The 25,087-nt window shown below is 43.3% G+C and overlaps 1 protein-coding gene and 1 long non-coding RNA gene across 2 annotated transcripts; both read left to right on the forward strand.

Moving 5' to 3' along the window:
* Positions 1-6,544: 6,544 nt before the first annotated feature.
* Positions 6,545-16,355, forward strand: LOC128751666 (homeobox protein Dlx4a-like). The gene is made up of 3 exons (XM_053852871.1): positions 6,545-7,141; positions 11,256-11,452; positions 15,756-16,355. Exons 1-3 carry the CDS (start codon positions 6,811-6,813, stop codon positions 15,993-15,995), a joined length of 768 nt encoding a protein of 255 aa, XP_053708846.1. The 5' UTR covers positions 6,545-6,810; the 3' UTR covers positions 15,996-16,355.
* Positions 16,356-21,273: 4,918 nt separating this feature from the next.
* Positions 21,274-24,663, forward strand: LOC128751473 (uncharacterized). The gene is made up of 4 exons (XR_008413249.1): positions 21,274-21,355; positions 21,832-21,901; positions 23,005-23,040; positions 23,455-24,663. It is a non-coding gene; the product is annotated as an uncharacterized LOC128751473 (long non-coding RNA).
* The last annotated feature ends 424 nt before the right edge of the window (positions 24,664-25,087 follow it).

A 25,087-nucleotide genomic window follows, 5' to 3' on the forward strand; every position in this document is an offset into this window, starting at 1 on the left:
TAAGCATCACCAGCGTCTCAATTTCAATAAAGTGGCTCATAATTGTGTGTGAAATGCCTCCACTTTCCAGCGACTGACTTTAACTGCTGGTGACGGCAGTTCCAGCATTGTTCCCTCGCAGACCTTAAACCCTCCGTTTTCCTCCTCAGGCTGGAGATAATTGCGACGTTGCAGCGGTTTTACTGTTCCAAGTTGTGAGTGCAGAAATATATAAAGATCTTAAGACAATAAAAGGATAATTTAATGCGATTTTAAGCCCTCTGCGGCTGCAGCGGGCATTGGGGTCCAGCATGGAGCAGGTGGTGGAAAAAATCCTTTTGTTTTTAATCTTCAAGTATGTGTGATAATATAACGCCCAGAGAGAGTGGAACAGTTCAAAGCATGTGGTGGTCCAGAGGGAAGGAGGGAGGTGAAGAAGAGAGTGCAGGCAGGGCGGAGATGACACCGCAGATGAAGACGCTGACATTGGGAGCGACAAGAAAGGACAAGATCAGAAGTGAGTGTGTCAGAGGGAGAAAAGGTTCGGAGGCCGCTCTGCTGTCGAGTCGGTGGATGATTAATACTGCCAGGTCAGCTGGCGGTTACACATCTGAGAGCGGCTGCCGAAGCTGCAATCATCATCATCGGCTCTTTCATCTGCTCTCCAGAGTTCACGCTCTGGTCAGCAGCGAGAAGCGGACTCACGGTGCTGCTGGAGAGAGCTCTCCGAGAAAAATCCCGATCGACCGGTGTGCCCCAAGGCTCTGCCCTGGGTCCATGCACCATCCTGAGATCGCAAATCTTGAAGCGCTGACTCAGCAATCGCCAGCCGTCGAATGAATCTTCTCCTTCAGAGTATAAATCATGACGTACCTGTCGCCGTCCGTCCCTCTCCCCCCCATCGCCGACTCACACACGCTGGCAGACACACGTGGGAGGGTTGACGCCGCGCTGTCTGCTGCCGTCCAGGAGTATTGTTATTAAGTGCGGCGCGAATAGAGGCAGCGGTTCATCCCCGGCTCTCCGGGTGCTGCAGGGCTCCTCTTTGTTCTGCGCTCCATAATGGCACAACGTAATTACAGTCTTAGTGCACGGAGGTCTCCCTCCCTCGCCTGTCCCCTCCAGCCCCCCCTCACCTCTGTAGACAGCATGAGATGTCAACAATTCCCGCCAAAATCAAGCTACAGTCTTTTCAGTGTGTCACCTCACGACTTGCCGATCACCTCTCACTGTCTTGCTGAGCCAGCTCAGACTGCTTCATCCATACCAGGCCAGGGGTCTCTAACGCAGCTTACCTGGGGGTCGCTGCGTTCCGTGTGAAGCACCTCGCTGATGCTAACAATAATGGCTAGCTTGAGGTGGCGGTGACTGCCCACACTTGTCCCACTCCCCTGCATGAAGGCGTCTGCTCTCACTGCAAGGCTTTCCCCCGCTGAACCACCATCATCCAATCCAGTCACCAGCGTTGCTAATTTGCGCCGGCTAGCTTGACAACAACAAGCGCCACAGGAAGCTAGCATGAGCCAAAGCCCAAAAGCAATTTTAAAATCCACGAAAGCTTTCCGAACAAATTTCCAAAAATAAAACTGGTAACAAAATATAATCAGGATTGACAAGATGCTTACCACTACTTTATGAGGAGCAATAACAGGCCAATATTCTGCTCATACACGGAAGAATAAGTCATTTATTGATGGTAATATATGCTTGAAGCATCTTCACTGAACCGCCATCAGCGTAATGCTGAGGCTCTTTTGAAATTTGGGTTGTGTCACACTTTGAAACACAACTCTTCATAAATATACTGTATAAAAGGATATAATTGTTTTGATGACCCTCATATAGCATCTCATAATGCTTGGTTACTGTGCACGACGGTATCGCTACACTACGTTAACCATCTGTCAACGTCGCGATTTAAGCGATGGAGTATTAGAAGCCTTAACACAGTGAGCTGGGTCGCTATGTGAGTTCATATTAAGTAAAACAGGACACAAGTGATAGTAAAATGAAAGTCACTCACCTTGAATTCTTGAATGACCTCAGAGGTTTCGCCAAGTGTTTCCGTCACTTACTACTTGCTTCAAACACGTTGTCCACCTCCAGTGCTTGGTTTCTCCAAACACGAATCCAACAACCAAGATAAGCCGAAGCAGTGAGGTTTCACCTCGGACATCTTCGGGGGCTTGTCAGCGTATACTGACCCCGTTGGTCTGGGGAGGAATCGACTTGTAATTTCGGTACTGCAGCCTGTATTTTCTGTGTGTTGGTGAGGTAGTTTCGGCCCCTGTGGCAACCCTACGAGACGCTCTGGCACCAACATTAGCGGTGTGGCTCACAGTAACCAGATCAAACTGATGTTTGACTTCATGTCCTCCCAGAGAGAAAGCCACGTTGTCATCATCTGACAGGTCGTGGAGGACTCACCCTGAGCTCTCCCGGGGAATCCCGAGCCTTAGCGGTCGCAGACCCGTTCCACGGTTCTCCTGTGGAATCAATTTTTCCATCAGCAGCCAGCGGGATCCGAGATGACAGGTATAATGACTTATTATGGTACCTGGAACCACATGTGAGATGGGCTGGCGCTTTATAGAGGATTAGACGGAGGAATGGACTCTAAGTGTTTCTCATCAACATGTAATTTAAACTCTCCAAGACAAACCAGCTTTTCATTGAGCTACTTAAACACTTTGTCGAACATAAGGTTGCTTGTGTCTCATTACATTTGTCCGCCCACGACGGAGCATCACAGACTGTCTCAACGTTTGCTGAACGTTCAGAACCGAGCAGTTCAGACTTCTGTACACGGGCGGAGAGGAATTTAGTGGGAGAAGAACTCTGAGCAGCCATGTAGTGGTCCGTCCTAAAGGCAACGGAAGAAGAAAACTTGAAATGGAGGAACAAAAAAATAGCACAACAAATAGAAGGAAGCATCTGCAACATATAATTACTGGATAATATTGGAGATTTTATTGTTCCTCATAAAGTTTCTGGAATTTTCCACTTTTGTTGTGAAGAGTTTCTTCATGTGCCAGTCACAAGGATTGCAGCCATCACTCAACAGCTCTGATCCTCTCTCAAGCATCCGTCACTCAATCAGGTGGTTTTACGAGGCAAACGTCTGACTGCGCTACAATCATTACACTTAACAGCCATTTAACTGGCTAATAACTCGCTAAACACCTGCACCGACTCCGCAGGGGTGGAAACTCGACACCTCCGATCTCTCTCTCTTGGCTCCTGAGCGGCCGAGGCCAGGTACCGCGGCTGATCCTGAGCGCAGAGGGGGCACCACGGGCTTCAGAGTCCCTCTTACTCCAGCAGATTCCGAAATCCAGCTGCAGGACGGGTGAAGGAAATGCTGCAGCATCAGCGGAGCATGAAAGTGAAGGGAAGTGCGGCTCCAGTGGAACCCCACAACCGCTGAAAGGACCCTTGTATTACTCTAAACTGTGGACTTGTACCTTCCACTGAGTTTGTTTTAGCATCTCCAAGCTTCACGGTGAGTCCACAGCTCTGTGCTCGTCCAGGAACAAACCCAAATGTTCCAGCTGCTTTTACTCCTTTCATGCTAATGATTTGATTTGGTGTGTGAGGGTTGCTGTTTCAAAAACCCCTCCTTGCGCGAGATGGTCCCCAGTCCACTGTAGCCTTTCACACTGACACGCTTCTGGTTCTGGATGATCAGAAGCAGCCCATGTCATACACGTTTCAGCAGAGGGCGCTAAAAAGAGTTACTGAGACAGGAGTAAACAACACACTGATAAATGTCTTAGCAATATTAGGAGACATTTGTTGCTTTACTGGGTGTATTTGCTTCCATCCAACAACCATGTCCAGTACTTTTTATAAAGAGAGAATACGATACACCCGTCGATGATGTTACAGTCCGTGAGCTCGGACCAACTTTCTCGGATGTTTCAGGTCTGAATCAGTTATTTTCCCTGCCAGAACAATGGTCCTGACCTGGGTCTGCCCTGGGGCCTCCTCCTTGCTACACCCCTCGCTACAGAGGTGTGAAGGAAACATCCTCTCAAGATCCCCGATTCATCTCAGACGGCCAGAGGAGCAGAATGAGCTGAGCCAGAAGGCACTCACAGGGGACAGCAGTCTTGAAAATGCTGAGTCACCAGAGAGAACACATGACCAAGAACCTTCTAACTTTGGCTCAACAATTGAGAAGGCAAGAAGCACAGCTGATGTTCAGTGGACTTCCTGCCGACCTGAACAGCTCCGACTGAGATGGTTCACTATCAGCACTATTGAGCGATCCTGTTGATTCAAACGAAGCAGACGCTCTGCGGCTCATCACGCAGGTCCACTCAGCAGAGTGGTGGCAGCAGATGGCTTGAGGGTGTGACGCTGATGTCAGCGAGGAATGTTGGCAGAGGATGAAAGTGGCGGCGCAGACTCAGCGCGGGAACGTGTCTCACACCAGACGGGAAGAGACGAGGTGAGCGGAGGACAGGGAGAGGAGAAGATGGTGAAAGATGGTGAAGATGGAGAAGATGTGAGGCTGGCTGGGATGAGGAGAGCGATGGCGCGCGAGAGATGAAGTGAGACGACGAGAAGCATGCGAAGAGGCACGCGCTCGAGAGGATGAGGCGCCAACTCAGCTCGTCTCTGCGGCCAATGTGATCTGTCTTTCTCTTTGAATAAATTCACGCAGCCGTTTGAATGAGCGGAATTTTCTCTGTGATTAGTGACCTCGATAATCATTAAAAAGGTGGCTCATATTGTCTCTGCGCTCGTTATCAAACTGATCCGAACAGAAACAATTAATTCTCGAAGAACAGCGACGTTGCGATCAGCTCGTCTTCGGGAGACGCGTGTTCTGTGAGGAGCCGCATGAAGGTCTGTGTCTGTGTCCTGGCACGTGCGTGTTTTGCTCTGTCCGTCACTCAGATCGGCCCCTCTGACCGTGTGTGTGTGTGAGAGAGAGAGACTGTTTCACATTTACTTTATAGTGGAAACACGTATTTATATGAAATTAAAAATGAAAACATAAGAGGATCAACTTTGAAAATTTAAAATGTGTATTTATCTGATTTTTAAGAAAACGGAGATTCTGATACAAAAAGAAAAAAGAAATAAATGAGCACACTTTTAAAAAATGTATTATGTACGTAATTTTATGTCTTTATAAAATAAGGAAATGTCTTATTCGAGCTAATAAAACGAATTATTTTCATTTGGCGCAGCATAAGTTGGCACGGTTTATTTTCACGTTGCTGCGAGAACGCCGAGGTATCGTTAAGTCAATCACTGAATCCAAATAAACATTTGGCATTCTGTTTTATTCTTCCTCTGTTTATTGCTTTTAGACATTCAACAATTCGAATGAAGTAGTTTGTGAACATCAAAATCTATCTCTTTAATGGAGTTAAAACATGTGGCTCATTCGAGTAGAATTTCGATCTGGGGAACATCTCAAAATACACCTCAATCACCAGCATTTCTGCGGTCATTTGGTTCAATACAATGGATCCATGAATTCAAAGCGATCGCAACTCAGACTCGAGTGACTGGGGCCTCGATTTTGTATCAACAGGCCCGCTTGGCTATTATTTAGCTAATTTAATAAGAATTCCAACCCAATTCAAGAAAAAAACGTAACATTGGGTTTTACAATCTTAAATTAAAACGTTAAATCATGAACTCAACTGACTTTAAACAGATTTAATTCGTCTTATAATCGTGTTGGAGAAAGTGTTCCTGATATTTAAGATATTAACGAGATTTAAAGCTTTTATTCTGGAGTATAATTCACAGTTTACCAAGGGAGGATGTTACTTTTTGGGCAAAAATATGTCCTAAACTTTCCGTCATATACAACTTCCCATATTTATTAATAAAACCTTCGATCATAGATTAATCAACGATCTGTAATAATCTTTGAAAAACACGCAAAAAATATTGACGTCTAATATCAAATGCTAATCAACATCATGTTTGAGACAGAAGTTGCAATACTGTGCTTTTAATTTTGGCAAATATTTCAGAGTGGATGTTTGCTTTTCAGAATAGGTCCTGCCAGTTTCATCCACGCTTATCGTGAATATTATTCAACCACCAGCGACTGTAGTTTTTGTTTTTCAAACCCAAACCTCTCTTTCCCGCCCAAATCCATCGTAAACTACAACAACATTTATGGAGCAAGTGTTCACAAATAATGAGCAAAACCTGTGTGATTTATTTACATTCATAACTGATCATAAAACTAATACAGACAGAATAATTGACGCGATTTAACAACTGCGAGGCGAATTTAGTGTCATTTTAACGAGGTAAACTTGAGTTGGAAATGATTCAGAAGATCTTTTTTTTTTAACTGTACAAAGCCGTGTTTGTGTTGAACGCCGTGATTTCAACCCCTGAAATTAACTGCAATATTTCCTCGGCTGCGCGTGTCGCCAAACGATTCCTCTCAAAGCGTTTTCTCTTTCACGCGGAGGCTGATCGAGGCCTGCAGTGACACGGCCAAGCGAAACAGCCAATGAGCGCGCTGCGTGCACGCGCCCCTGTGCCGTCACGCCTCCCCGCCTCAGACGAGCCGCGGACGCGGACCAACACACACCGACTTTGCTCGTCTCTCGACTTTTAACTCTGATTTCCGCGGAGACGGACGGGTTTTCCACTTCATTGACAACCAGCGGGAATCGCTTTTCCGTTTCTCCCCCAAGTTGCGTGTGTCTTTACGGGAACTGGACCGGAGGACTGGCGGGTTTATGGCCCCTTCCGCCGGGATGACAAATTAGTGCCTCGTTTTTGTTTTTTTGTTTTGGACTTGATGTTTAATTTCTGTTTCCGTCGTGTCTCTTCCGCTCTCCAATGATGACTATGAGTTCACTGTCGGACACTTTAGTCCCGCCGGACCCGTCCAAGTCCGCTTTCCTGGAGTTCTCCGGTCACGGTTACTCCGCGCAGCCCGGGCATCAGCAGCAGCAGCAGCAGCACGGCCACTACTCCATCCACGGCCTCCACGCGGTGGGAACCTCGCAGCACGAAGGGCCCTTCTCCCCCGGGGCCTCCTCCTACGGCCGCCCGCTGGGTTACCCATCCTATCACGGCTCGGTCTCTTCGCATCACCCCGGTGGTTACCTGCCGTATCAGCACGGAGGCCACGGCGCGGCTCTGGGACACACCAGGCTGGAGGAGCCAGGTGAGTTTCTCCTCCATGTTCCACCGCCAACAACTACTAATATAATAACGACAGATCCAATGTTTTGACATCGTGCGTTCGCGCTGTTCACTTGAGAAATCAATCCGCCAAATTAAACTAAAACATTTTAGGGAAAAAAATCAACACAAAAGTATATTTTTCTGTTATTATATCTGATAATCCCCGCGAGATTATTTTGTAAATTGAAATTATATTAATGCTTTAACAATGTAACACATACCATTCATTTACACCTATTTAGAGATGTAAAAAGATGTCACTTACATCATTTAATTTTTTTGAAAGATGTAAATGATGTAAGATTAAAATATTTTAAATTAGTTAATTGCTGTTTTTTTTTTATTAAAAAAATGTAGCGATCATAAATCTTCAGTGTCAAGTTTACGATCAAATCAATATCAATGCGCTCCAACGAAAACAACGGTCAGTGCGGTGGAAGAACAGCGCTAGACACAGTGTCATAACCTCACGGAATATTTGTCACGCTCAAAAGACGACTAATATTAATAATTCCTAGTCTCGTCTCATCGTTTATTTTCTTTTTTTTTCCTGTTCGTATTCATCGTCATGAATCCGCAATCTGCCATGGTGGGACAAAAAGTAGTGCTTTTTATTCTCGGGGTGATCCTGTTGACTTGCTTTCTGTTAGACCCCCAGAGGTGAGTCAAATGTCGCATCAACGTCACCATAGTTTAATGTGGAACAGAATTACAGTGTAGACTGCAGTGGAATGGACGGTGGTTTGGTTTTCTTACACAGTAAATGTTGCCAGTTGAAATACACAACAGCATTGTCTCAAAGACGGAGAGAACCAAAAGGGTTTTCAAGTGTGAATGAAAATAATGTGCGTCAAGTTTCTATGGTTTATTTGAATCTGATTGTCCAGTTTTGACTTTAAATGTGTGGCTTTTTGTGAAGTGTGTGACGAATGTAAGGAAAGGAAGTTTATGGATTTGGGAAAGTGAATTGGAATTAATGTGTGCGGCGGGATTATTTGGAAAAAAAGTGCCTCGATCTGCTTGAGTCAGTCCGACTTTGACAATTTAAGGGATCCACAGCTGTGAAAATCAATTCAATATCAGATAGTTTTGAGGACATGATGTGACATGAACCTTGACTATTGAATTACCTGGTATGGATCTACATTTTAGATGGAATCCAAACCTTTATTTGTAGTTCCTGCTAAAGAACTCAAACGAGGAGTCACACACATCTGCCGCTGCGAACAATAAACAAAAGGAAATATTTAGATACGTACCTAAGGGGCAAAGCTATAAAAAAAAAAATCATTAGATTTAGATTTATACAATCAGTCTGCTAATTATACTCAACGACAAAATAAAATTTAAATAAAAAGAAAAGCATACATCTGAATTTGACTGAATTTCCTTAATACAGCTTTTACATTTTAACTGTAGAAATGGGTTTAAAATATTTTAATAAAAATAATGAGTTAAGCAAACAGAAATGAGACTTGAGTCAAGAGAGCTCGTGTTTGGCAAGATAAAATGGGTGAATGGGATTGAGAAGATTGATTGAAATTAACATGGTAATTTAGAATAATGTTAAGTTATCATATTAATGTTGAATTTAAATGTCCTGCTACAGTCACTGGATTATCAATCAATCACAAAGTGCAAACAGACTTGAATGTTTAACAGCCTTAACTGGAGGTAATAATATTAAGAAATTAAGATTCTGGATATAGAAAGTGACAAAAAGAATAGAACGTGTTTAAATTTGTGTTTTTTGTGTCAAGAAAATGTTGCCATGTAAGCAAAGCCAAGTGGAAAATCAGACTTGATTTATAGTGGAATATAAGCTGAATTGACGCACTGCACCTGAACCCATGGCAGTATGATGTGATGAGTACTTCAGTGTCGACAGCTGTCATTTAACACATCATTAAAACTGCAGCGAGGCGAACACATGAAAATAAACCTGAACAGTCATCACACACACACACACGCACACACACTCCACCACAGCACCACTTCAGTGGACAGAAGATGATTTTAGGGATCGTTTCCACAGAAACCTCCAAAGGAGCCATCGTCCTCTCCACAAAGCCGCAAGTGCCACTGAAGCTCCTGACGCCGATCACATGAGCGGAAACACTGAAGTGCACATTAACACCAATGTTCAGTCACCACATGGGAATCATTATCATCATCACTGTTATAAAACGCTTGAGTTGCAAAGGGTTATTAGCTGGCAGCCGTTCATCTATGTAACATATTTATACCTCAGTGAGTACTACAAATGCTGCATACCTTAACTGCTGATGCTTAAATTTAAGACTATTTTTGAGCCGTTCTTTGCATGAGTACAACCATTTGTACAACGACAATAAACTCCATACTGTTTGTAATTTTGTAGTACTGTTTAGGTACTACCACAGCGACTGTTTTTGACTTATTGTGCTGCTATTTTTGTGACCATCTTACCACTAATAATAATGTTTCTACTTCTACTATCATTTCAATCCTACCACAGTTATTTCTACCTCAAGATATACTACTACTACAACTATGACTATTTCTGCTCATCTCTTCATTTGTACTTTCATTGCAACTAAAAAAACATGTATTCTTTTTGGTAAAATATTTTAATGTTACTCAACCCATGACTAGAAATTACTGCTACTACTACAACTCTTGCTACCACTACAACAGCTGCTAATTATTTTTGAGAAGGACAGCAGTACTAAATTTATGGGTACTTTGTTGGTACTATTGCTTCTACGATTACAATACTTTCTATTTCAGCACAAGTATTACAGTAGACTAATTTCGCTGATGGTACAAATACCTCTGATGCTGCTTCCACAACTGCAATCGTGAAACTACTATGGCTGCTTGTGTATCAGGTGTTAGAGGAGCAGAAGGACTCGATGTTGTCGAGTAAGGTCTCAGAACTTTGTGAAAGTTGGGGGAATACGTTGGAGAAATAGTTGGAAAGGAAGAGGAGCATGCTAGTTGTGTTGTTGGGAGTCGGTTACGGAGGTAGGAGGAAAGTAGTTTGAGGTTTGAGGACCAGAAGGTCAAAGTAAGAGTCTGAATAGATGAATGAGAAAGTGCTTGTTGGAGGAGTGGGAGATAAGCAGGATGTGATGTCGGAGGAGTTGATGTAGAAGAGGAGCAGGAGGATGACCTAAGTTTGACCTCACCTGAACTCATCACAGCTCCAAGGTCAAAGGTCGAAAGTGTCAGTTTTACACACCATGATTGAGGCAGCTCGGAATCAGACAGGTTTACAACGGGCAAAGATGAAGGTGGGAACGATTCCTCCTGAGTGGAAATGGAACGTGTTCACAGACAAAACAAGCCCCAGTTTGAGGATGAAGACATCAAGATAACTGGGTCATTATAATTGGGGTTCACTTCTGTTCAGAGTCCTGGTTAGGGTGAGCCATTTTTTGGATGAACAGGCTGAGGTTGAGAGGCTGTCAATGAGAAACCTCACCACAATGTCCCCACAAGGACACAAATACAAGCGTGTGTGTGGCAGCAGTTCAACTCTAGATCTAGTTGATGGAATTTGTGAAAGACCTTATGGAAATCTTAACTTCCACCATATTATCTGAGGCATATTTGGAAGGCCAAAGCCAGGAGAATAGTTAAGAATCGGAACCGGTCGCTCTGTGTTGACTGTGATGCTCAGGTGGATGAAGATGTTCACTGGAGTTCATCATCTTGTGAGGCCGCAGCTGCTCTGCAGACCATGAGCTTCTAGTCATCATCGAAATCACTGCGGGCCGCAAACACACTCCCGAAAACAGGCCCAAAAACAACACCATCTGAGAAGCATGATCCGTAAACTGACACTCGTCTGGTGTTTGGCCGCTGAGTTCAGAGCAAAGATGTTCCTTGTCTTTGTAAACTCTCATCACAATCATGTGATCAGAAGCAGCGGCGCTCGGCAGAATGTCTGCTTTCACTTGGACTCATCTTTTTCATATTAGGTCTTTGATTCAGCGCAGCGAGGCTTGGAGGTTCTTTGAAACACCAAGGTCAAGAATAGGAGGCTCAGACTGGAGGTGAGGAGACGCTGAGTGGCTCATTTCATCTGATGCATCAAACCGTGTCTCCAGATCACGAGAAGCCCACCACTGTGATCGAGAACGGCGAGGTGCGGCTCAACGGGAAGGGGAAGAAGATCCGGAAGCCGCGCACCATCTACTCCAGTCTGCAGCTCCAGGCTTTGAATCAGCGCTTCCAGCAGACCCAGTACCTCGCCCTGCCGGAGCGGGCCGACCTGGCCGCCAAGCTGGGGCTGACACAGACTCAGGTATGACACGCACCTTGGGCAAATCACTCACGACATAAGTCCTTTGACGTTTCTAACGTACACAATGGACGAACAAAGCGCAGACTAATTTCCTAATTGAAGGTTTGTGTCGGATAATCGCACAAACTCAACTTGACAAAGACACGTCCTCGTTTGATGTCAGGTTTCTCACGATCCGCCGACCTGAACGCGTCTCGCCACTTGTATCACTTGGCCTGATACAGTGGGCAACAAACCACAGGTCGCAGGTTGCCGAGCTTCTGTTCACACCAGTGTTTTATATATATATATATATACGTACATAATTTAATAGTTTGCTCTCCAGGCAACAGGGATATATGTATGTACATAAACACAAAAATAATCAAATTAATTAGAGGATTTTGTAATTAATTAATCACATTTTTATGTTATATCTGCTAAAGGTCTCCTGATAAAGAATTTGAGTTCTAGGATATTAAAAATTGTAGTGCATGACTAATCAATTGAATACAGTAAGAAGAGAAGATTTGAAATCCATTTTTTTATTGGTGAACTGTGCTTCATAAATGAAATCCAAAAGTAAAGGTCAAGCACATCCGCAAACCAGTTAAGCCAGGTGCATTATTCAAAAATGTAAAATAAATCAAGCAATACAGTTAAATCAATGGGCCAAATACTAATACTGGGCCAGATACTGTTGCATTAAATTTTTTAACGCGTTAAATTGCGACGTAATTAATTAATCGAATTAATGCGTTAAATTGACAGCACTAATATATATATATATATATATATATATATATATATATATGTATGTATGTATGTATGTGTGTATAATGTTAATCTACTATTGTCTCGCATTTCATCATACATCATGAAACATGAAATAAATTTCCCAACCATTTTAATGTGATTCTTTGTGATATATTTCATTTCCATTTTCACAAATATATGTATATGTTTTTCCCATTCAGTCACTGACATGGGACTAGAAAAGCATTAATAAATTTAATGTTTTTAATGAATATTATTTTTTGGTTTGTGTGAACTAATGATGTGTCATGTTGACGAGAAGGAAGCCGGTTATTAATGTTGGCTATTGTGACCTTGACACGAGGACAAAGTGATGGCTAATGTGCGGGACATGCAGAGTAGGGAAGAACAAAAAAGGTTGTTAGGATTAATTAGCTGTTTTCAGCCTCCACTGTTCCACACACAAACACATGGGCAGCGCCACATAGTTGCAGCACCCTGTCATCACATGGGGTGAAACCTCCAGAGCGTCAGGTTCCACGTCGGCTGCTGCTGCTGCTAACATGTGGCATCTGTTAGCTCGGTCGATGATGGAACAACTCAAACAAAAGAGGAACTAAAGGTGAGACTTGTGGGTCACATTTTAACAAAAACAAGTCCACCAGAAGTTAAAATTCTCAGTTGTGTTTCCATCACATCAGAGAACATTTCACTGTCTTCCATTCATTTCCTGGCCACTTCAACTTTAACCACGAGCTGCATGAGTTCAAGGGTTTATGTGCACACAGCGTGGGGAATACCTGACACACACACACACACACACACACACACACACACACACACGCGCTCTCAACAGCCTAATGGCAGCCATTTTGTCAGACACATGCAGCCCATAAAGCTGATTGGACGCTGTGGTGAAACAAGTCAAGCACCGACTCCCTTGTTTTCAATTCACCATCGCTGCTCCGAATCAAATTTCACCACACTTACAAAATTACATATTTTCCCCTCATAAACGAAGAAATGCTGAGCTGCTAAATCACCTTTAGAAATAAACTGAATCCTGGTGTTGTTTATTTTTCATCAACATTTGGCTGAATTTGAAATGCTTTATTTTATTTAGATTTGTTCCTTATATTTTGGTTTAATTTATCTTATATTACAAAAAGCAGTGGAGCGATATTAAATTAGATTTTTAAAAATCATATATTTTAATCACTCTGATTTTAATTTTAAGAAAATTATGTTATTCAAGAATATATATTTTATTTCATCATTCTTTCAAAATGTATTTTAATTAATAGTCACTTTACATTTAATCTTTTTTTTTTACAATTATTTAATTCGATTTTTTATTTTACTTAGCTTAACATAAATACATTATTTATGTTTAAATTAATGGCCATAAAACAGTACTGTGACACGTCGTACACACAAGAACCCAAAATGATCTGACATGCAGTGCCCTCAGTGGGCAGAAGGGGAATTGTTGTTGCGTAACCACTAAACTTCTCTGAGGGAACTTGGTTCTCACGACATCAGCAGCCGGGGACACGCACCTGCAAAACCTTCTGACTTCTCCATGGAGCAGGTGAACCGTGGTGGCGGATCACTGAGGATTTACCAACGCGTGTTCATGAGTCCTGTGTCAATGAAGCGCTGCACCTCTGTTTGCACAGACCTGAGTCTTTTGTCGCCGCCACGAGCGCCGTCTGTTCCCGCCATCCTCGCAAGCTATTAATGGCTCTGGTTTGATCTTATCTAAGCTGTGATTGTTTCCTCCACTCTGTCAACAGGAGAACTGCCCTGAGTTTACAGGAGACCACACTGTACACAGAGGTCTTCTGAATTCACAGTGGTGTTTCTGACATTGACACAGATTTCACACAGAGACAAGCACAAAAGCCGCCCTCAAAGTCATCAGGCTGTCGGCCAAAAAAACAAAACAGCTGAGGAGCAGCACGTAGCTCATGTTGTCTGAGAAATGGAGCCATAGTTTCAGGATTGTGCTGCTGCTGCTCCTCACAGAACCCTGTAGCCTGACGGATACAAGCACCAGCGGATCAGAACCCAGCAGAACTGGGGGCATTTGACCCCTCTCAGGACCCTCAAGTCAGGTGACATCAGAGTTGGTGCTGGGGTCAGTTGAGAGGAGAAGGTGAAGTGTCGGCCCGCGGCTGCTCACAGCTCAGCTGCAGCTCCATGCACTCGCCCTGCGTCGCTGCCAGAACTTTGACTGACGTGTGTAATTATCGCGCTGCAATTAAAATCCAATCTGCTCTTTTAAGTTGTGCGACATCAACTATTTGGAGCTCACGCACAGCCAGCATGTTTCTCACTTTTCTTGCGCTCTTAAAGTCCCAATATAGATGTAAGGATGAGGCATTTGGGGAATAAAATATTTTCCTTCTCCCACTTCAAGAAATGCCGACTCACTGTTTCCTCTTTGGTCCCTCCTTTAATTGGAGTGACTCGTCTTTTTGGTTTTTTTTTCCTAAATAAATTTGAGCCAAAACAAATGAACATTATGTTGACTCCAGATTGATATCTTCTGAAGACCTGTATAAAAATGTAAAATGTAAAAATATATATAAAACATGTGTATATATATATGTATATATATATATATATATATATATATATATATATACATATATATATATATATGTATATATATATATACTTTAAAATGTATGTAAAATTATTTAAAACACTTGGTGATTGGGAAAAAAATACACAAAAATGTAAGATTGTTGTTGTTATTATTATTAAAATATAGATATATTATTATTGTTATTATATTCACCTAAAAATATTTTCAAAGAAGAAATAAAATTAAAGCCAGCTACATTAAAACATCTATTTAACATCTATCTATTTTTTAAACATACTCTGACTCAAAATGCACTTTTTTAAAAATGGGAAAAAACAACAAAAACAATAATAGGAAAAGTAATGAAAGAGCAATTTAAAACCAAATATTAAATCAGAAATTATGTGACTTGAAGTTGGAGCAGACTTCTGTGGCAGACAGCAATCAGAAACAGAATCTTGGAAATGAAGAGAAAAAGTTGATCTTTGCAGCAGCGGAAGCAAAACTCTGTCGTGCCTGAACAGATACCACTTGCCTTGTTAAACTTCTGCCGCAATATCATCATCATCATCATCATCGTTGCGCCTGTCGACTGTCAACATGCCACCGCCACAAAGACTCGTAAATCAATGAGGGGGAATGTTTGACACGTTAATGATGTGGGCTGCAAAGTCATTAAGCGTCTGGGAGAGTTTACAAGGGAGAGTCTGAGCAGATCCTCTAGTGCCCCCTGCAGTGACGGAGAGGAACTCTCATTGCAAAGCTACTGCTAACACTTGCTGGTTCGGTCTGAGTTCGAATGCCACACAGTGACTGAAGTCAAACACTGTGACTCGTGTTCTGGTGACTCACCTCATGGTACATAGCAGGCTCTCTGCCTCTTCAGAAAAACCTCTTCGGCAGTTTGTGGGTTCAAATCCTGTTAGATGAGGAAGCTGCTCTGCCTGTTTGACGTTTGATGTTTCTGTCGTCCAGGTGAAGATCTGGTTCCAGAACAAGCGGTCCAAATACAAGAAGATCATGAAGAATGGGCCGTGTGGCCCGGAGGGCGACCACCTGGCCCCTCCGCCCTCCTCCTCCTCCCCCTGCTCTCTATGGGACATCAGTATGGCTGCCAAAGGAGGTCCCGTGCACTCGGGCGGATACATGAACAATTTTGGGCACTGGTACCCGGGTCACCAGCAGGACTCCATGCCCAGGACTCAGATGATGTGACAGTTCATGGACTCCACTTTTTGAATCGACCTGGACTCAGATTTTGAGACGGACCAAGATGAAACTGGACTACGAGGGAACTGTTGGTCGCTTGTTCCACTTCCCAGCTGGCGGGGAAACAGGGTGGACCTCCTGGGGCGGATCGACTGTCCACTGTAAAAAAATCAAAAAGCAGATAAAAGTCGTTGGCTGTTTGACATTCTTTCATCGGATTTCAGGAAATTTCTGGTTGCTGGTCTGGACACCTGACTCGGGTCCCGATGAAGTTGCCCCTCCACCTGAGTCTGTTGAAGAAAAGTGGTTGTTGCTTTGTGGGCGATGTTTTTAAATAAATATAGATTCAAAACAGTTCTCAGTCCTTCTTCTGCTGTAGGTGTTTTGGAACACTGGGGTCATACAGGTACAGGGTCTGGCAGACACAGGCCCGTGTGGTCCAGTCCCCCATCCAAGACCCTCAGGAGTCAAGACAAACCAGGACCTTTTAAGGGCAGAACGAGGGCTTTGGGGACACGACAAATAAAGTGGGTCTCAAGGTTCAGACTAGACCTGACCTGGACCTTCAGGGACCCAGAGTCAGACCAGACTCTCAGGAGATGAACACCAGACGACAGAGAAGAGACCACCATGCTACTACTGTGCCACCTCCTGCACCGCTGTAATGAGAGAGAGCAGATTATCTGGATTATTGATTTATGACTCCCCTAATCCCACTGCCGCTGTACTATCTCTGGTGGGACAGTTGCAGCTGGTGTCACTTAGACCCGAACCGCATCTCAAATGGGGTCCCCAGACTGGTTGCGGTCTGGAGAATCACTGCCAGGTTTCCTCTGTATCAAACCAGGGCTCAAGTGAATGCGATCTTCCGTGAAATTCAGAAAAATCCCCCAGATTATTCCCAAACTGCACATTTCAAGTGCCACATTAGATGTTGTGGGATCCTCGGGGGGACCCGGTGTTGGCTGGCTGGGTTGAAGCTCGGTAGTCTGCGTGTGATGGTGTCAGAGATTCAAATAAAGCCGGCTTTATGAGAGGAAGTTGGGGCGCTCAGGATCCAGCAGGTGGCGTGGAGCTCCAGACCACATCTGGCACCATTCTCAGATGAAACCGTCTGACTCGGAGTTTAATTAAACTCATCCAATTCTGCGCTGACAACATGTGGACCAGTGCCTGCCATCCACCCACGACTTGCAGTTTTGGTGACTCGGTTCGAAGAGTAAAGGGGTCAGAAGTTGAGTCTGGACGGAAATGGATCGAGCTGTTGTTGCTATGACTCTGCTTTGATGACTTGTGACCGATTATTTCATACACTACTCCAAATACAAGACATGTCCTCAACTTAGTACTACTTCTATTGATATTACTACTTGTCCTGTCCTTGTACTGTTACTGTTGAATGCAGTACACTCAATATTTGGCTATTATGAACTACAACAGCCACAATTGTAACTTTCATTACTTTAGTATTTTGCAGTTACCACTGGGTTCTTTTTGGCCGTACAAGTACAAAGATACTGTTGGTGCTACTTTTGAAGCTACCAGGTTGTCCTCAACAAATAGATTCACAATCTTCTGAAAGTATCGGCGTCACAACCAATGCAGTAACAAGTACTGCTACTGCTAGTGTTCCATAAACTTCTTGGACGCTGTTCTCTGCTCTGAGCGTCCATCTTGGATGGCCAACTCTCCCACCTTCTGACTGGGACATTCGAAGTCATGGTGATGCCACCTGACATTGGAGCTGGTAAAATTCTCAGGACAACTGGAACACACCATCACCACCCCGAGTATGCAATCCAAGATGGCTTCCCTGAACGTAAACAGGAAGTAGAAGTTTTTAGATAAAACAAGGCATTTGCAGTAAGTTTTGATGCAGCTAACTGAGTTGTAGCACTGGTCATTGCCTGTCAGGCAGTAAAAATCATCACTGCCCATTTATTCCACCAAAAGTACATCGGCACCAAGACGCTTTCCCTCAGAGGTCGGGCACCGACGACGGCACAGAGACGCCGCAGAGATGAGCCGGGTGAAGACGAGACACAGAGAGAGAAAATAGCTTCATTACGAAAAGCTGTTAGCAGCTGGACAGCTTTAATGCAGCTTGTTTATCCCGACCCATGTGGAGACAACACACACACACACTTGCGGGGACATTGTGAGGTTTCTCATGACCATAACCCTTTCCCCAGCCTCTCACCCTAAAACTAACCTTCCAAAACACATGGCTAACCTTAACCAGGACCAACCAGAACCAAACTGAAACTGTTGAGCGTTACTTGATGATCGAAGAATTAGGGTCAGAGAAGTCAAAACAATAAATAGCCAAGTAAATTCTTGACACTTTAATCCTTTGTTTATTGTTAAAATGCTCTTTGTTTTATTATCACGTAAGTGTTTCTTGTTTTTTTACAAGCATTTCACTTGTTTGCCTCATGATGACATTGTTTATTTCAAGATGCCTTGTGATGTTTGATTGTGTTTTGTTTGCTAAGATGCTGTTGTGTTTTCATTGTGTGTCATTGTCTGACATCTTGTATCTTTAAATGGTTCTTTCTCATTTTTCTTCCTTTCTTGGCTAATGTTCCTGGCTAGCCCACTCTGCTTGGTCTGTTTGCTTGTTGACCATGTCGTGTGCAAGCTTCCTCACATGCTAGCACACTATTCTGCCAGCGCACACTACGTTTCAGTTCAATGTGCTGCGACGCGACAGCGTTTCCACCCCATTTTCATGTTTGACATTTTAACTGCAACGATTAGGTAACAATGACCGTAACCTCTGCATGAAAGTTGTTTGTTTGTGGACACAATAGATCACATTAGTTTCGTCCTCGTGGCCTCTTCCGCTTTACAAACGTGACGGTTAATTGCTTAATTGTAGCAGTAATTTGAAAGATTACTTCACTCCACATTCCTGAGGCTCAACCCTGCGCTTTGTTCCTGATGGTCATTCCAAATTCATCTGCTGCGTTTCTTACTGTTTCCACGCCTGCAGTGAGTCTTTGCGCTGCAACTTGACTTTTGACTCACATCACCAGGTGAACTCACAGCAGGTCACTTTAACTCACTCTCCAATGAACTCATGACTCACAACAGCTCATTTGAAAGTGTAACTCATTCTGACTCACAGCAGGTTCCATTATAGTGCAACTCGGATTAACTCAGAATGACTCACACCAGGGAAACTTATAAAAACTAACATTAACTCACAGCAGCTCACAATGAAGTACAACTACAAACTCATGAAAACTCAAATCATCAATTCCTGCTGACACACAAAAAAACTCAAACTCAAAATAAAAATGCATTATCTCGCATCATCACATGAACAGTCAATGACTCACCACAACTCACTTTGAATGTCATGGACTTCTATATTATACCTAACAGTATAATACTTCAACACAATTGTGCACTTTTAAGTACTGCTGTACAGTATTCAAACTGTAAACCTGCACTGCACGGCTGAGGAAGTATGATTGCTGATGTTGTGAAATAGATATAGCGACTATCATCAAAGGTTTGAGTGACTCCAGAGATACAAGTGACTCATTTGAGTCGAGTCACATGAGTGATTCACTCAGAAGGAATGAAAGAATTTGCGGTGTGGGTCTCTTCTCTGTTTCTTTTCCTCTCAGATGAACCAACGTTGAGTTTTATCTGCGACAATATGGAGTTGTGTAATTCAACATCTCAGGGAACATAAATCCAGCAGCAACGATGGACGGACGCTGCAGGCAGGGAACGAGAGGAGCCATCAATCTTTCATGACGCTCTTGTAAACTTTCCTCTTGGCAGGGCTTGCCGCGTGAATCACACTGGTGAAAGCCTGGTGTGAATGAATGAAAACTATTCTCCTGAGCGTCGACTCCTGAGCATGAGCTGATGTGAAAAATCTTGATCTTATGGAGCTATTCTCTAACGTCTTCTACGCAATGTCTTTGAGTCAGTTCAAGGGCGTTTGAAGGTCAAGCCTCTCATTTGAACATTGTAAACTTTAAAAGGAAATTGGACCAGAAAACTGGGAGAAAAACGGCACTATTTACTAAATAAACTATTGTCAGTTTTCATATTTCAGATTGTCAGACTTTCTCGGCCCGGGTGGATCGGCCCGGTGAGTACACCCATAATTAAAAGCATTCAGAGCCGATGACCTGCCGAACTGGAACGGACCTGTTAAAGAAGAGAAACAGCAGAAGAACTACACCGCCTACGACAGGGAACACACCTGCCTGAGACAAAGAGACGACTAATGCTTCTCCACCTGAAACAGCCACAACATGCAGGGAAAGAAGTTCAGACTCCACATATCTGCCCTCCCTCAAGTGAATCCTGACCTGTTTATTGTTTTTGCCATGGTGTTTTTGTTTCCATTGACGCACCGGCTCACGCACGCCCGAACAAAGAGACCTGCCACTGCCTCTTTAATATCGCCGCTGTCATCATTCCAGAACACCAGGCATGTTTGGAATCAGGAGGCAGAAGAGAAGAAAAACACAGGCTGCTTGGTCGCCCTATAGCCAGACGTCACAGCAGCTTTGGCGAAAGCCGCTGGTTCCTGTGTTGTGCCAGTCGCAGGTTGCTACAAGTCTGCTCCTCCACTGTCAACGATGTTCACAAACATTCTTCAGTGACATCTGGAAGCTGACGGCTCAGCAGAGGAAGCTGGGAGCCTGAACAAACATGGATGCTGCCGCCGAGGAGTCGGTTCCCGAGCCACACGCGTGGTTTCCTCCCAAGACAGAGACATTTTTTTTCAGTTCATTGTTGTCAGCATAGATAGACAATTTAAGGATTAACCTCATTGTACATTCACCGCAGAGCTCACACACTCACTCACTCATAGTGTGCGATGTCACTTTTGACCTCAATTACCTGTATTTCACCAAACAGAAATATAGAAGTATTTCTCATTGATGATTTGAAAATAGCTTTAGTGATGAGGATTCTTCAGAATTTCGATTGTTTGATTTTAATTAAAATAAAATAATTTGAAAACTGAAAATGCGTATTATTATTATTATTGTATTGTTGTTGTTGTTGTTGTTGTTATTTCAGATATTTTCTAATAATACTTTCAACAAGAATAAAACATGAATAACTACTGTTAAATTTGTCTGACTAAAATAATAATAAAGAGCATGTTTCAGTGAAAAACAAGATGGAAATTGGTTGGTCTCTTGGAAATTCTTCTGTTTATAAAGAAATGTTAGAATGATTAATCGAAATATGTGTCAAAAGTGGATTCAATGACGTAGCCGGGCGTCAATTTCACCAGCAGGGGGCGTTCCGCCGGTGAACCGTCACTCAACTACTGTAGGACTGTGTTCCATGATCCGTAACGTGAGTTTCGTCGTTCCCTCCAGGTCAGTACCACCGACACTCACAGACGAAACGCACCATGGAAATTTCAACGTGTTGCATCGTTTTTATAAGTCATAAAGTTAGTCGAGTCGTTTCTCTGTTTGGACATGGGAGCTCGGTGAAGCTAACCGAGGTAGCCGTGCTAACTTTGCACCTGTTGCTTGAAAAGTTGATTATAAACCATCCATTGTATTTTCGCTAAATTACAGTTTAGTTATATTATGCATCGTTTTCTTTTCCTGTTACTTTGTTTGTGATAGTGACGTTGTATGGTCCAATATTAATTTTGTCTTCATTGTTTTGTTCAACTCTTCTGTTGACGGTTTTGTTTGTCTCTACTTTTTCTTATTTCACAAAATGTTTTTGCTTTTTGATGCATTCAGGTGTGTTGTGTGAGTCACAGCTAACTTGTAGTAATAATATTTTGACTCCCAAAAATTCCATTACATGTCATTTAGGGGATGTTTTTGCTCCACAGCAACTGACAGAAGTGCTTCAACCAACGTCATGGTTCCAACGAGAACCAGAAAACTAGCAGCTAACTTCAAGTAAGCCAAACCACCTGATTCTTTTTATTTTTCTCCTCCCTTGAATCTTGAGTCTCGAATCTAGTGGAAGGACTGGTGTTGTGTGGGAATTTGGGAAGGTCTGGAGCCAGAAGAGCTGCAGAGGTCGGGTGGCAAAAGAAAGAAAAACCATAATAGTCATGATCAGAAACCATTTTAAGTTTGACTTTTGTGTTATTGTGAACCGAAATGTTGATTTTTTTTTTGTGCAGTTCCAGTCAAACAATATGTTTAAATGTTGCTGACAATGCTATTTAACTTGCTGTGCATCTTTTGAAATTAAAACTTTTTCGGTGTCTCATAAGTCATGTGTGCAGAGCCAGGTCCTCTGAAGCGTTGCCCAGGCCTCTGGCTGCTGCTTCTCACTTGAGCGACGCCTTCCTGTCACCCACATTTGTTCAGCTTCAAGTAGCTTTGTATTTGGCTGTTGTTGACTCACAGTTACAGAATGAGTTCCCGTAATCCCGGTGTGTTATTTGTTTTCACGTTGCGACCAGTCCCCCGGCTGCTCACTTGAGCACCACTGCAGCGGTGCCTCGACCCCAGTGAGCTCCGGTTCACTGCTTGGATCCGGAGCCTGCTGGGAATGGAGGTTTGGCTGCAGGCGCGTCTCAGGAACAGGCTGTTACTTCTTTCCTCTTCACTGCAAATCACCACGTTGTGGGGACTGAAATCTGTTTCAATCCATGTGGGTTCATGACAGTTGAGTTAAAATAAGCGAAACTAATCAGATATTTTTGCTTGATAAATGCGGGCTGATAGTGATCTGAAGCCAGAGGGGCCCCTTGACTGCAGCACCAGTCCCAGGGCGGCCCCTCATCGCAGCGACATCATGAATACATGCAGCCGTTCTTCATGGGTCAGAGGTCAATAGACCTCTTGTAAAGTTCAGTCTGTAGCTCAGCAGGAGAGCCTGATTTTGTCCTGCTGTTGTTGGCACCAGACAAACGATTGATCCAGAGTCCATTGTAAAAACGTCATCAGTCTGAAGTGTGATTTCAGCTCAACAGGTTGTTTTATATGATGTTACAATTCAATGTTGGTGATTGTTGCTTGAGTCCAGCTGTCTTCTGTGTTCCCGATAGATGTCCAGACACCAGCGAGCCACCGCGTGGGTCTGGGTGAGTAACAAACACTGAACCCCCTGAATCTGAACTGACTCGGGTTAGTCGCTCGCACAGTTACGAGGTCCTGATCCCAACACTCTAATCTCATCTTAACACTGTCAACGCTGCTAATGCGGTTGTAAAGGCATAATGGTGGCTACTGTGATGACACATGAATGTATAATTAGCATTAAAAAGAGCATAATTATCATTTATAAAAACATGTGGATTGGCAGGTAATTACAAAATGCAGTGACGGAAGGAAACTCCACCAGGTTTTTCCACTTAGCGACACTTGTTCATATGTTTGTTCAACATCACAAGTCGGAGGACTTGTGCTTTGATGTTGCTTTTATCCTCCTGGTATAAATGATCACGCCGTTCCTTGGGAGTTAAACGCTTATATCACTTCCTGTTCCTGTATTTCAGAACAAGACCGTCGCCCGGCATGATTGGCTGACGTGTACGGGTTATTGTTTTATTTACCATCTCACAAAAATCATACTCCTCCACTTCTGGCTTGACTATTATGCAGCATGGAAGACCCTTTTATTCATTTGTAGCAAAAAAAATTGGCATCAATGAACAAATTTTCACCCTTATGGAATCTGTTCAGATACTTCCTGGTCTGACGACGACGCGGTACGTGTCAGCCAATCATGACGCAGTCGTCTTTAGACCAGGAAGCAGCACAGACGTGCCGTTTTTTTTACTCATATAAATGTGACAGAAAGTGCCATTTAAATATTCATTCATAATTGTTATTTTGATTGTATTAAATCAAGCTATTGTTGACACATGCTGATATTGTTGTTGTTGTTGTTGTCACTATCTTTAATACCAAAGCAGTAACATGTAATAGTGAGTAGCATCTGTCTCAACTTATGTCTGCTGAAAAATTGATCAGTACTTGGGTGTAGGCTCCATAATACTTCTGTTTTTATATTGTGAAGTAGCTAAACCTCTGTACCAAGATGGCGGAGCTGTTGGCTCAATGTCCACTGTTCAGTCTCATGACATTTCAGATGTTTATTGAGAAATTTCAGAAATGTTCAAATTCATGTGAGAAACAGCAAGATTTTGTTTTTATCTCATGAATATTAACCTGAAATAGTTCTCGTGTTTGAAAGATATTTTCTAAAGTTGAACAGAAAATTCTTTAGTTCTGTATTGCTGTTTTAGTTGACAGGGCCGCCAGAAGGCCACCTCTTGAGGTTATGGTAATAATAACCTGCCAGTGTGTGTAACTGATGTTTGTGTAATGAGCTAAACAAACTCCTGTCAGTCAGTCATTATTTCTCCTTAGTTCCAGTTGGCTGCAAAATAAACTTGTAGTTAATTCAGCCGTTTACAGGACAACAGTGGGTTGATTGACACGTGATAATAAATTGTTTTCACTTTGCTTCAACGTGACAATATCCAGTTGCTGGATGTGTCCTCGCGCCCTGAGCCAGAGAAGACAAACAAATAAACAAGTATTTGGGTGCGAACTGTGCTGCAGCGCGGACTGCATTGTTCCTGTCCCGGCCTGTTGTGTCGGCTCACCTGTGGGTTTGGTAGAGAGCAGCTTGTTTGTGTCTCTCTCTCTCTCACACACACCTCCTCCCCCTCCCAACCATGCGCCACATCAAAGCGTGTTCACCGTCTCTCTCTGTGTCCGCGGTGTGTTATTAGCATCCAGAGACTCCAGAGTGTCTGCGGCGCCGTCACCTCCCACAACCTTCTTCACACGCACCACCTGCGTGTGTGTGTGCGTGCACGCCGCTGTGATGGGTGCAACCTGTTTGCGTGTGTGTGACTCACACAGACAGCAGAGAGCAGCGGTGACACCGAAGTGCTCGGCGCTGAACGCAACACTTGGAGCGTGGAACACTTTAAATTGAGTTTGTTAGTCTGCGATTGTTGATGACCAAACGTCGAGCTCAATTTGAAAAATCCATTTTGTGTGTTTTAACTTTATGAAGTAAGAAACAGGAAGTCAGGAAGCCGCACGAAGTCAGCATAAATGTCGTGTTTGGAAGGTTTGAAATAATGTTTGTTGTCCGTAAACTGTGTTAAAGCT

This window comes from Synchiropus splendidus, chromosome 19 (genome assembly GCF_027744825.2).
Source record: "Synchiropus splendidus isolate RoL2022-P1 chromosome 19, RoL_Sspl_1.0, whole genome shotgun sequence".
In the NCBI taxonomy this organism is placed as follows: domain Eukaryota; kingdom Metazoa; phylum Chordata; class Actinopteri; order Syngnathiformes; family Callionymidae; genus Synchiropus; species Synchiropus splendidus.

Excerpts from the sequence above, each read along its gene's own strand:
- LOC128751666 (XM_053852871.1), top strand. The coding sequence starts at position 6,811 with ATGATGACTATGAGTTCACTGTCGGACACTTTAGTCCCGCCGGACCCG. Across the intron at positions 7,142-11,255 it reads CACCAGGCTGGAGGAGCCAG|ATCACGAGAAGCCCACCACT; the intron begins GTGAGTTTCTCC and ends CCGTGTCTCCAG. Across the intron at positions 11,453-15,755 it reads TGGGGCTGACACAGACTCAG|GTGAAGATCTGGTTCCAGAA; the intron begins GTATGACACGCA and ends TCTGTCGTCCAG.